Source organism: Larimichthys crocea, chromosome XXIV (assembly GCF_000972845.2).
Source record: "Larimichthys crocea isolate SSNF chromosome XXIV, L_crocea_2.0, whole genome shotgun sequence".
NCBI lineage: Eukaryota > Metazoa > Chordata > Actinopteri > Sciaenidae > Larimichthys > Larimichthys crocea.
In genome coordinates, this window is record NC_040034.1 from 4,594,438 (window position 1) to 4,608,376 (window position 13,939).

The following is a 13,939-nucleotide window of genomic DNA, read 5'->3' on the forward strand; positions in this document are numbered from 1 at the left end:
CTGTTTTGGAGATTGCCGGTGCAGTCGTCCCATTTTCAGAAATCATTTGTAAAATACGCTCCCAGCTCATGTGCCATTACCATAACATTAACCTATGCCAGTGTGTTGACACTTTTCATCCAAAATATTTTGCAGTAACATGAATGAATGCATTCTGTGTGTGTGTGTGTGTGTGTGTGTGTGTGTGTGTGTGTGTACAGTCCATTGTACAACTTTGCTTGCCACATAACTTTCTCCTGGTTTGATAAAGAGGCATGCAGCGTTTGAGGGAGCAGCACACAGGTGGTGTCATGATGATAGAAATGATTTCTGTGGATAAACGGGGTCGTGTCATTCTTCTCATTTAAAATAGCTCTACAGAGTTTAACGTGCCACCCTGCAGCATGATGCTCGCTGAAGGGGCAGGCACGCATTGTGAGATCTGAAACACGTGTCAGGAGTCGAGTACGAACAAAGATCAGTGCAGAGAAAAGAGAGGAGCCTCCACCCGAACAAACACAGTGACCACACAGAACATATATTAATCAGCAAAAACACATAATAATCCAGAAGAAGCATGTATTAATCACGTCTGGTACAGCTGCATTGATCAGATGATGCAGTGTTGTGTTTAAGGACTCGAATCGTTTGACCTTTGATTCTGTCGCTGCCCGTCATTTTCATTAAGATGATTTAAACATATTTAATTTTCACTGTGTGAGACGATGGACAAACTAATACCGTGTACCTCGAGTGATTTTTATTTTATTACTCAGCTGAGGTTTATCTCAGATTTATGATTTGTTGGTTTGTGTTGCTCAGTCAAATTTAGGATTTAGGACAAAGACAAGAGCTCATTTAAAAAGAGCAAAGGTTGACCCAGCGTGATAACTGAGTGTGCTCTGATGACTCTGTTCTTCGTATGTGCTCATTTCTGCCCGTTAAGACTCTGGCAGGTTATCCAGCCGTGCATATCACTAAACTCATTATGATTCATCCTCTGGGCACCATGAATGTCTGCTTCTGTTTCTGGATGTAGCAGTTATTTGCATTGTTTCTCATCTTTGCTGTGATCTCAGTCTTTCACAGGTATTACCACTCCCCGACGCTGGCTAACAGAAGCATAGAGGACTTTCCTCCGGGTGGAGACCTGCTCGGGGGAAACAGGAGCGAGGTGGCAGCTAACTTGGCCCTCAACGCCCTCCCTGAAACCCTGATCCAGTGCACTCGAGAGAGGCCCGTCCTCTGCCTCCTGCTGATGCTCGGGACGTTATGGATGGGCTACACCCTCTACCAGTTCAAAAGGAGGTACGTGGAGCACTGCAGCGCTGCAGCACTCTTAAGATAAATCACTGGAGAAGTTTAAATTGTGTTTGGATGGGAGCACTGCCGGCGATACGAATACTGCTGAGTTGGCCCTCGACTCTAAAGATTGTCAGGAGTGACGGAGCCTGCAGGAACTTTCCAGACGGACTCCTGCAACGCTTCCTCTTCTGTGGAAGCTTCTGTTCCAACCTGTGATTTAATAAGTATTAATATTCTACTTCTGATTGCTCCCGGTAATCAAATCAACCTCAAAGCCGGATTCAATTGTGTAAGCAAAAGGCGAACCGAGGTACTTAAGCAGTGTCAGGATTGCAGCCATTGTCCTTGTCTTGTCCACAGTAATTGTATTCTCCATCTCTCTCTCTCTCTCACTCTCTCTCCCTCTCTCTCTCTCTCTCTCTCTCTCTCTCTCTCTCTGTCTCTCTCTCTGTCTCTCCCTCTGTCTGTCTCTCTCTCTGTCTCTCTGTCTCTCTCTCTCTCTCTGTCTCTCTCTCTGTGTCTCTCTCTCTGTCTGTCTCTCTCTCTCTGTCTCTCTCTCTCTCTCTCTCTCTCTGTCTCTCTGTCTCTCCCTCTGTCTGTCTCTCTCTCTCTCCCTCTGTCTGTCTCTCTCTCTGTCTCTCTCTCTACATCTCTCTCTCTCCTTCCTCCCCTCCCTCCGTTCGACTCTCCCCCTCTTCTCTCTCTCTCTCTCTCTCTCTCTCTCTTTCAGTCCATTCCTGCATGCCAAAGTGAGGGAGGTGCTGTCGGACTGCGCCCTGCCGATCTCCGTGCTGTTGTTCTCCTTCATCGGCTCGTACCTCTTCAGTGACATTGAGCGTTAGTATAATTTGTTGCTTCAGCAGACAGCGCGTTTTATTTATATATTAAATTATAAAATTGTAAATGATACGGTCTAACGGGCAACAAATCACATTAATGTTTTATTTTTTCGTAGATTGTAAATACACTTTAATGTCAAAGGTTTCTTTACTCGTTATTTAATTATGACAGTTCATCATCCTAAAATTACAACAACACTTGTTGAATTTTATGGTAAAATCATTTTTAATTAGCACGATGTTTCTGACACGAGCTGCAGTGAAGGTAAACCTGTGTGTGCATCCAGCTTTTATTTTGGTATTTTAGATTTGGAAACGTAAACATCAGAGATATAAAGTTAAAGTTTATCAGTGACTTTATGACCATGATCTGTAATGACACAGAACCTTGATATCAAACAGAAATATTTTCTACAGAATATTTTTCCCACCCTGAAAATTTATTCTTTTGAATAATTTAATGATAGCGTGGATTTATGTCGCTGACATCAGCTTTAATTTTCTCAGCTCTTCATAAAAAATCTTTCTAAATACTCTGATGTGAGTCAGAGGAGCGAATCAGCACTAAGGCAAATCAAAAACGCTTTGTTGTTGCAATTTGGAACCAAACGGCACGCCGGGGTCGACGGATTCATCCAAAAAATGAGTCAGGACAAAGAACCGATTTAAGCTGCAGATTGTATTCTCAGCGTTTTGGATGATTGGATGTTTCTCATGGGATGAACCAAAGATTTTAACACGGCAGCTCATTTTTGTACCGATGACGATTTAACCAGAGTTTCATGTGCAAAGACTGGACATGCTGCAGCTGTCCTCCATCATCAGTGTCTGTGCAGAAGATGTGCAGAACTTTAATTTCAGGACGTCCTCCCACACGGTAACACATGCATGCACAGGCGTGTGTGTTTTCTCACAGCTTTATAATGAATGACGAACTGATTAGCACTGTGTGTCTGTGCAAGCGTTCAAATACTTCCAGCCACAGTGCTTGAACATTGTATTAAATATGAAACATGAAGGATCGTGCTGATGCTTGTGTGTCAGTGTTTTGGTCCAAACCTGCTGCAGGGCTCAAACTTAACGCCTGTTTACTTCCAAGACCTGCTGTCTGACTGTGGGGGCTCCCTTATTTTGTAGCTTTATTGTCTTTTTATGTTTCTTAATCAAGGCACAGGCCAGCACACATCGGAGATTCTCTGTTTTTATCCTCTATTGTTTAGCATCATTTTGAATCTCCATTCATTGTTGCCAAGGCAGCAGCTGTTCTCCAGGGGTCGACACAGAAACACAGAGACAGGCGCCAAACCCTCAAGTGAATTTAAATTTAAGTGCCTGGCCAATTTTCTGTTCCTTTACCTCCACAGACAATAAGTCATAAGATAATAGGCCCATTATTGTATTGTCATTTCTTCCCAAATTTAACCAACTGCACTTAATTTAGCCGCATTTTGAGGGGATGCAGTTTCTAAATGAGTTATCCAGCACACGACAAACACCCAGACGCTCTTAGAAAGCTGGTTGGTGTGAAAACATGAGTCATCACAACAGTTTGAGAGACAGTTTTGTTTGTGAGGATGGAATCTGATGAGTTTGGAGAGCAGTGTGACAGTGAATGTGATGTTAGCATTTAAAGATGACACTGATGTTTATTATGGAGATGTAATGGAGGAGCTGCAGTCGTCTAACACAGTTTAAAGACAGTAAAGGGAAGGTTCTGATTCATTTCCTGTTACTGTTGTTAGTTATTGGTTCTTTAACAAATTCTTTCAGCTCCAGTTCTGACTTCTTCTCTTCTTCTTCTTTGAGCAGTGCCGGTCTTTAAAGTTCATAACCGGCCCGTTTTCAACGTGGCCCCCTTTGAGAGGCTGTCAGCCATGAACGTGGTCAGCGCCATGGGCCTCGGCTTCCTCCTGGCCCTCCTCATCTTCATCGACCAGAACATCGTCGTCTCTCTGACCAATGCTCCAGAGAACAGGTAGAGTCTCACTCATGATTTTATTCACAATGACAAAACTTTCTAAACTGTAGGCAGAGACATTATTAGTGACCTGGGATATTAATTCTTGCACATTATCCGGCCGCCTCGACTCTTTCTATTACCCATCAAAAAGCCACCAAGGACCTTTGGGGATCCGCTGACCTCACTTTGGGATCTGCTGAAACCAGATATTTGCCGGTCTATTAGGGAGGGAAGATTAACTGAGCCAAAGACATCTGAGTCAAACCGTCACAGTCGGAGAGCTCTGAAGAAGCCTCCGAGCCAAAACACGACGTTGAGCTTTTACCCTGTTCATCTAGAAAATCTGCATCAGACCAAGTCATGAACCGGCCTGACAGTGAAAATCTATAACGATGGAATTTCAACACTTATCTGCATTTTGTTGGGCAGATCTAAATGTCACTGAAAGGCTGCTGCATCATAAAAAAGTGATTTCCAAGCGTATCGACCTGTCCAGCACCTTCTATAAATGATGCTATTGTGATCTTATTTACTCTGCACCAAAAAAATCTTACAGAAAAAATCTAATGATCCTGTTAGTGAACACCAATAAAACAGCGGTAAACACAGTTTGTGTTATTAAATCTTCACAGAAGCTGAAAAACGTTTTTCTGTCTTTTGAATCTTTCATCTCGTTTCATCTGCTCCACATCGAGTCGTTTTTTTTAAAACACTGCACAGGTATTTTATCGTGTTTCTTTTTTGTTTTCTGTCATGGTTTATTTATTTATTTTATTATTAATTCAAAAGTCTTATTGAACACTCAGCCTTTATTTTATAACAAGAATATTCAGCAACACAAAGAAAAGAAACAAACAGACAGACGTGATTAAAGAATGTGATTTAAATGTGCTGTGTCAAAGCAGTTTGTCCTCATGTATTCACTGACGCTGTCCCATTGTTCTGTGTCTCAACTGTTAAACCGGGAGTTAATCAAGCGTTTTGTCTGTGAGAAAACAGTGTGCTGGTTTCAATGCCATGCTCAAGGGCACGTCAGCAGGACACTGTCTGACAGCGTCTGGAGATCAGTGTGACACCAGTCGTTTTTTTTAACATTTGAGTGTAGCCTGCCGACACACACAACCTATTCACAGTTTTAGAAACAGACGTAAACAGAGGCACACACACACACACACACACACACACACACACACTGCACTCCCGCAGAGCCGGCTGCAGAGGCAGGGAAGACGCACAGCAGTGATCCTTCACTAACATCTGCAGAAAAAACTGTTGTCTGGCATCATAAAGGTCGCTGTCACCCGTTTCATGTAAATTTACTGTAACGTCATGCTCGGCTCACGTTGTCATGGTCGGTGACATATTGATTCAGGCTTTGCTTCGTATGAAAACACACAACATGTCAGGATTTCCTTGGATACTGAGTGAGGAGAAGTGAAACGTGAGCGAGTTTCTTCAGGTGCTGTTGAAGGGCACGGCTCACCTTAGGAGAATGATGCCCTTTGTAGTGTGTGCATGAGTGTGTGGTTTGACTGCTGTCAGTGCAGATCTTCTCTTTACAAGTCAGTGTGTGTGCATGTTTTCATCTGTCCTCTCTGTGTGCTTCTGCTGAGTTGTTGTGTTGCAGTAACGGTTGTGTTGCTCCGCAGGTTGCTGAAGGGCACGGCGTATCACTGGGACCTGATGCTCTCTGGACTCATTAACATACTGATGTCGGTGCTGGGGTTGCCCTGGATGCACGCCGCCTTCCCCCACTCCACCCTCCATGTGCGCCAGCTGGCTTTCGTGGAGCAACGCGTGGAGGGGGGGCACCTCTATGAGACGTGAGTTACCCGCCTTCTCATCGCCGGCGCTAATCAGGCGCTCAATTAAAGGTCGTCTTCAGAGCATGTGGTGACTGTAATTTTGTGTCGCAGGCTACTGTATCCTGCTCTGCCCTGATTACATGATTACTATGTAACTAACCATTTTCTCTCCGGGTGGAAGAGGTGAGGGAGCTTTTAGGAGATGAGAGGATTAAGTTCATCTTCCAGCCACGCAGATATGTGCAAAGTTGTAGTTAGCATATTGAGGATTTGTTGTCAAGTGTGTTAAATGGGGCCAGTGTGGGAGCAAATAAGACTCTAATTACAGAGACTGGCTGTAGAAAAGTATGCAGAGCTGATGAGAGTATTTGTATGTCTGCAAATTAATATTCCAGATTGCTTTTTAAAAGCAGTTTTCTATCATTACAGTGTAGGTAGTATATGCAAATGAGCAGGAAGCTCTGGGTGCAGGCAGCATGGAGGGAAGCTTCTTTTGTTCTTTTGCATAATACTATCCGCGATGTAATGACATCAAGCTGGTTGAACATTGGCAACGTTTCCCTTCAAGTCCAAAAAGAGAGAGAGAGTTTCAGGAAGGAGGAACGACCTCAAAAGCAGCGTCTGCTTTTTAGTTTTTAAAGCCCGAAGACGGAGAAGTACACACACACACACACACACACACACACACACACACACACTGCAGTGTGGTATATAAACAGTCAATACAAAGAAGATGAGAAGACATATGGCCAGAGATCATAATTCATGTCAGAGGAAGTGAAGCGGCGCTATGAATTTCTGTATTTATGAAGACTCTGTGTGTTCTCTTTATCTGTGTGTTAAAAACTAATCTCCCCGTGGAACGATGAACTCTAAAAGTCCGTTTCTTTCAAACTCTGAAATTTGTTCTGGAAAATTGAGACTTTTTCAAATGGAAAATGTGCAGCAACACTGATAAGAAAACCCTGGAAAAAATGTTGTCTGTTGTATTGTGTAGAACAATTGTGTGCTTTCCAGTGACCATGCGTTTGTGTGTGTGTGTGTTATTGTGTGTGTGTGTCCCCAGTATCGTCCAGGTGAAGGAGACCCGGCTGACGTCTCTGACTGCCAACATCTTCATCGGCGTGTCGGTGCTGCTGCTGCCACTCCCGCTGCAGTGGATCCCCAAACCCGTCCTATACGGCCTCTTCCTCTACATCGCCCTCACCTCCATCGACGGAAACCAGATGTGCGACCGCATGGCTCTCCTCCTCAAGGAGCAGGTGAGCTAGAGAGAGTGTGTGTGTGTGTGTGTGTGCATGACCATATGTCACCTGCAGGGCTCTGCAGATCAAACGGCTGACTGGGTGCCCGGTGCTGGAGGATCAGACCTGAGTCAAATAATATTTGCAAATCAAATTTTTTGTTTGTTTTAATCTAGTCAGGATACCCGGTGGGTCGGGTTCAGTGAATTAAGACAGATCAGACAATAAATGAACATAAACACTGAACGTAAAGATACTTTCTAACACCCTTCTTCAGTGCTGAACCCGCTAACAGCTCCAGTCAGATTAAAACAAACTCTTTGCTGCTGTCTCTGCTCCCGAGTGTCCGATTTAACCTTCCAACTGGGAGCCAGACGTTTTCCTCTATCTTCACACACTAGCGCCTCCAAAAGGCAGTGAGAGGTAACTGTTCCAAAAATAATAATAATAATAATAATAAAGCCCCCTCCTCCACTCGAACATGTTTCACTTCTTCTCATTTATTTAACATTATTTTAACACACGTTTATTTAAAGTGTGTGTACCAGCAGGATTTTTTGACTCGTGCACACACACACACAGACGGCTCTTTACAATAACGTAGGAGATGTCCTGTGTCAAATGTCTTAAATGGAATATATTTGCACATTCATAGATTTTGGATTTTGGAGCAGGAGACTTTTGTTGTTGTTGATTGAAATCTAACAACCTTCTAGTCTGACAGCACGGTGTGAACAGCCCAGACATTCAAGACCAAAGAATCTTTCTATGAAAACCAAATCTATAGTGCGTTATCAAAGCATTCATTGTGAATTATAAAGCACCCCGATTGATTTAAGACTACACTCATAGACACACATAATGCCCAATGATATTATAGATGTGACTTACAATGCTCAGCTGTAGTGAGGACTCCATGTTTCAGTGCTGCTGCAGGATTCTGTGTCTCACTTCTGTGCGTTGAAATTATTTTTATCTTGAATTTTATCTCAGCGTCACAAAATTCAACATGAAAGCAGCTCATCACACACACACACACACACACACACACACACACACGACCTGAACAAGAAGCTTCACTTTTATGACACGTGAAGTTTATTTTGTTAGTTAAACAGATTTGCCGGTAGTGATTAAGATTGTGACATAGATTTATTGACAGAGGTATCTGCTGATTTATTAAGGAGATTAGTTTGTTTTGGTTGCAGCTTCACCTGAACTGGGAAGTCAGGTATATTTTTATATTAATATCTTAGCACATTAATATCAACAGCACTGTACCCCCCCTCACACACTGACACACACAGGAGACCACTTATACTATAAGTACACTCATTGCTCTTCATAAGAAAACATCCACTGAAAGCAAAATGTTATTTATGATCTGAACAGTGCAGTGCACGTCTCCGAGGTGTGTGGGCTGTCCACTTTCCTGAGTCATTTCTTTAAGACTGCAGGAGACTTGAGGACAGTGAGGAAAAAAGAACCTCGGGGTAGATTGTATTTTAATCTGTCCTGATCCTCTCACCTCCTGCAGACGTCTTACCCGCCTACCCACTACATCCGCAAAGTGCCCCAGAGAAAGATCCACTACTTCACCTTCCTGCAGATGATGCAGCTGCTGGTGCTGTGTACGTTTGGCATGTACCCGATACCGTACATGAAGATGATCTTCCCTCTGATCATGATCCTGCTAATTCCAATCAGGTACGTCTGCCGCACTTTTGTCTCAGAAAAAGAATTTCTCGAGTGCTTTAAACCAGGATGACATCCAGGTAAGGAGCGCTGCGTCTGACCTGAATCTGCCACACGATATCTGCGAACACGTTTCTTTTGTTGTCAGAAGCACGAATCTTTCGAAGCAGCATCCTGCTGGGGAGGAGAATAGGCAATAATTAATTACAGTTTGAGTTATATAATGTGTTTCAGCTGGAAACATCTGGCGGTTCAGTGGAGGTACAAACATTTTGTCTTATTAAACATAATGTGTGAAAACAGAGGCTGCGGCACTGACAGCAGATGGATGTGATACATTATATATGATATTTGTAAATTCACCGTTGCTGCATTAAACCTGGATTATGACAAAAAATAACTTTATTGATCTAGCACTTTTCTAGTTTAACTTCCCATTGTTCTGCAGTCTATGAAGCATTTGGGACTTTTTTGAGTTTTATCAAAGCATCATTAGTTTTTAAAAGATTCCTAACTACACCAGCTCAAGACAAGACATCTCTTGTTCTCCATAATCCCGCCTCTGGATGTCCGAGCTCCTCGCTCCATCCCTGCAGTGGAAACTCATTTCAGCCTCTTTTATCTGCGATCTCATTCTTTCAGTCACTGCCTGAAGCTCATGGCTGTAGGTGAGGTGTAGGTCGACTGGTAAATTGAGAGTTTTGATCTGGTACAGAGGACCAGTCTGCGAGCAGCCATCACTCCTGTGGTGAAAAGCACAGGGTGGTGGCTCCGTGTTATTGTGTTGGGTCAAGCCCGACCACATGCACTTCAGAAATGGGCCTCGGTTTCCCTTCCCTGGACGTGGTGCTGCAGCTCCTTCTCAGCAGGTTCATTAAGGGTCTGTGATGCTGAAGGGAGCTGCACAGTCTGTGTGTTCATCACCTTTCACACTCACACTGTTCATCTGAAAACAGAGCAGCTGCCACTGTTGCTGCAATTGTAATTTTACTGTATCATTTTCTACTCGATGTATAACATCCGCAGCATTTTCCCACGTGAGCTGTAATGCCATTATGCACACGCACATACTCGTACATCAGCCAGCACTGTAGACTGTTGATTTGCTCTCTTGTTCACTGATACTACTGAGAAGGAAGTGATAAATCACGCCTGATAAGATCCGACAGTTTGATGGCGTCTTGTTTTTTTTTGTTTTCTCTCTGACATAAACTCTGTGTGCTCTGTGTTTAGGAACAACGTACTTCCTCATATCATTGAGGCCAAATACTTGGACATAATGGACGCCCAACACATGTAGCTACAGCTGAAGACGAGTTCTGGATCCACAAAAAAGACGTCTAGAATTTAAAAAGAAAAAAAAAAAGAAAAAATTAAAATGAGGATTTAAAAAAACAACAACGTATTTTTCAATGCAAAACTGTACGGAAGCAAAAAAAAAAGGAAGGAGGAAACACCGACTGTTTTGATTTTTGTATCCGATAAGAACATTCTTACAGGTGAAGCACTGGAAATGTGGGAAGTCGTGTGAGGAGGAGAGATGAGAGCCGTAGGAAATGTTTTTCCAAACATGGACTGACAGCATCTCTCTGGGTTAAAGTTCTACCAAAAAAACTGGACCGCCCAGAACTCCCTGTTTCACCTGCGTTTGACCCTGTCAGATCGTTCAGTGCCATATACCTCCATGTCCTCCTCTCACACCTTTACATTTTATGGTAACATTTTATCCTTACTGCAGTGTATTCATCTGTGTGTTAAGCTAAAACTGTGTAAGGAATTCAAATGCTGCCGGTGTACATTGTAGAGTACTTAGAAAGGTGTAATGGCACAATGTAAGTATGAACAATACCTTTTTTGACACTTTGCACTCACATTGTGTTTTTACACTGTCATCCGGGTAAATTTTACATACTTACACTGTGTTCATAAGTACTTAAATACTTTTTTCCATGGGTGAATTAACTGGTAAGAACACTGCGTTTAGGCCACTGCAGAGTAAATCTTTACCTTTTGTATTGCTGTCGTCGTGCAGTGTTGAAATCTTCTACATTCCTGCACCTTTTAGCTGTGATCGCCCTTTTTTCTACGAAGGACGCCCGCGTTCGTACATATTTAGTTTCTGAGTCATTCCAACAAATGTCCGTGTTCATTAAGGAGAGGAAAGAGGTGTGTGCGTTTGTGTGTGTGTGTGTGTGTGAGTGTGTGTCCCTCATCTAGCTTCCTGTCAACCTCATTTTAAAAGTGGAATTTAAGTGCTCAGCTGAATAAAAACATACATTCCACAGGTAAATATATTATATGTAATTATTTAGAACGACAGCACAAACCAAAACATATAGTGAAATCTTTATCAAATTATGAATATATTAGAATATATTATGGCAATATACAAAAAGTATTTTAGGTTAAATTCAAATAGAATATTTATTTATCATGATGACAGTTTATCTTTTGTGTGTTTAGCCCAAACTGGAAAGTAATCTGTAACTCTCTGTTTGCTCCTCGACATTCCACAGTTCCTCATTCTTGTATTTTGAGTGTTTTGTCTTACATCCGGCTTTTGCCGCAGTGTTTACATGTCGGAGTCCCTCAGATTTCATGTCAAAGTCTAACACAGTTCTGGTGCATTGCTAGTAAAGAGGAAAGTCAGGTAAAGGTGAAAAATAAGCTGGAAAAAAGTATCTGTGGGTTTTGGGTTCAACAAAATGCATCCCTTTGTTTTCTTTTTCTTTTGGTGAACAAGTGTTCAGAGATGAGTTTTAGAATAATCTGGTCTTGTTTTCTATTTAGATGTTATGATTAGATCAATGCTTGCAAATGTTGTCATGTAATAATCCAGACGTCTGGAGAAATTATCTTGTTATCTACAGTACAAAAAGAAAAAAAAAAGACAATTTCTAGGCACTGGTTTGCGTTAAAGCATGACTCATCTGGGTTTTTGATACAATGTGATGCCAATGGTCATGTATCCTACACAAGAAGAAAAAAAAGTAGCAAGTCAAACAGTAACTTCTCAATAAACCGAATGCAATGCTCAATATTCAGCAATACTGTGTATAAAAACAGAACTTCACTGGTGAGTTTCCCGTGCAGCTAAGGTGGACACATCAGTGAAGCAGACAGGCCAGCTGTATTTTTTAAGACAGCAACTTTTCAGTCCATCCACATGGTACTGCTGCTCTGTGCTGATTCAATTATTGCACACATCAAGGAGAGGAAAAAAAAAAAGTTTGCCTGTCAACAAGGCATTCTCAGTGCCGGGTTTTATTACGGTTTAGTTGCTTTCCCAATGTCCAAATGGCAGCTCCCTCATGAGTTCTGTTCAAACTTTGTCTTACAGATGTGGGAAAGATGTCCAATTTAAGCAGATGTCTCATGCCGGCATAGCAAGGCATGAAAGGAAAGCTCTGAAGTATTTACATAATCCTTGGACTAAGGCTTAAGACAGCACTAGTGAGAGAACAGAGAGATTGTGAGGTATGAAGTAATATGTACAGTTTGCAATGCAAAGTTTAGTTTCTATCAACTATCCATTATAATCCATGGCAAGGTATTAGTTTCTAACTTTGGACCGAGTACAGAGATTTAACCATTCTTCTTATGTGACAGTATTGTTGTTGTTCCTTGATATCTTCTCTGTACTGATGATTTTGGAATAGCAGCAAATTTCTCTCAGATGACTTAACGTCGGATTCAGAGTGAAAGACATATTACTCTGTTTGTGAAACCTTGACTTCCCTCCTCCTGATTGGATTCGTTTGAAAATTGCGTACTGTGGTGTTTTGTTTTTTTCCTTTTTCTTTTCCTGATTTCATATAGCCTACTTTTTCTAATCATGAATGTAAGATGTGTGGATTTTTATATAGCATACTAATTTAGGTGTCAAACAGAATCTGTAATTTTGTCAAAAAGATCAGCTATATTTGTAAGCTGTAATATGTAAAAATGAGAAAAAAATGGTTATCAAACAGAATGTGTTGGTTTACTATAGTATATATATACTGTACACTGAAAAAGAGAGACTATCTCAAGCTGTTTGCCAAATAAAAAGTAGTAGTGATGTAATACCTTGTGTGTGCTTGTGTTCATTGAACCAACATGAATGTCTGATATTTATATTTCTGGCTTTCTTGTAAAGTTACGGACCCCACGACCGTTTTCCCGAGTGCCGGCCATCAGGTCGACGCTTTGTTCCTTTATCAAATCAAATCAGATTTTATTTGTACAGCCCAAAGTCACAAAGTCCATTTTCCTCTGAGGCTTTACAATCTGTACAGGGAGTGACACCCTCTGTCCTTAGACCCTCGGTTCCAGTGAGGAAAAACTTGCCCACAAAAACCCTTTTAACAGGGAAAAAAGGTGGAAGAAACCTCAGGAAGAGCCACAGAGGAGGGATCCCTCTCCCAGGACGGACAGACGTGCAATAGATGTCACGTGTACAGGACAAATCAACACAAACATATTGTACAATTACAATGAATGATAAAATGACAATGAATTACAATGACTGATAAAATGACAATGAATTACAATGACTGATAAAATGATTACAGTAGCAGATATGGCAGCAATAATGACAGTAGTAATATGTGTAGTGGACGTCATGCAGGACCACAGCAGCAGCCACGATCCACGAGAACCTGCTGGACGACAGAGACAGAAGCTCCGGGGGTGGGCTGGGTTCACATTGAATTAATGGTCTTTAACCTGAGTACATGAAGTTATAATGGGTCAGCTGGAAGTTTATCACTCTAATTGAAGCCCGTCTAATTGCTTTACAAATCCAATAAAGTCATCCCATGTCTTATGAAACAGTAAACCTGATCTTTTCTAACTTCAGATTACACATGATGCTCTTGATGAGATGTGTGTGGGTGGGTGGAGCAGCCATAGCCCTGCGCTGACAGGAGGTCATAGATATGTTTTCTGAGGTTACACCAGAAATGGCAATAAGTGGGCAGAGAGTAACACTTTTTAAAATATTTCAGAGAATAAATCAAAGAAAGAGAACCGATCCAATTCAGGGCAACCCCAGAACATATGATACAAAGTCGCAGGAAGCATTTTGCACACGGGGTCAATGTGTGGGTAGATTTTTGTCAGGGCAGTCTT

At 41.9% G+C, this 13,939-nt stretch overlaps 1 protein-coding gene across 5 annotated transcripts in view; it reads left to right on the top strand.

Moving 5' to 3' along the window:
• The window catches only part of slc4a11 (solute carrier family 4 member 11), a 91,018-nt gene extending 78,126 nt beyond the window's left edge, over positions 1-12,892 (top strand). For 4 of the 5 annotated variants that reach the window (XM_027274571.1, XM_027274573.1, XM_027274570.1 and 1 more), the window contains 7 exons: positions 1,059-1,287; positions 2,015-2,121; positions 3,933-4,098; positions 5,733-5,906; positions 6,955-7,150; positions 8,670-8,839; positions 10,061-10,146. In XM_027274571.1, the coding sequence (XP_027130372.1) occupies positions 1,059-1,287; positions 2,015-2,121; positions 3,933-4,098; positions 5,733-5,906; positions 6,955-7,150; positions 8,670-8,839; positions 10,061-10,127 (1,109 nt within the window). In that variant the 3' untranslated portion in view covers positions 10,128-10,146. Of the gene's footprint in view, positions 1-1,058; positions 1,288-2,014; positions 2,122-3,932; positions 4,099-5,732; positions 5,907-6,954; positions 7,151-8,669; positions 8,840-10,060 lie in introns of all 5 variants that reach the window. The other variant, XM_027274569.1, reaches the window with a different exon arrangement.
• Positions 12,893-13,939: the final 1,047 nt, after the last annotated feature.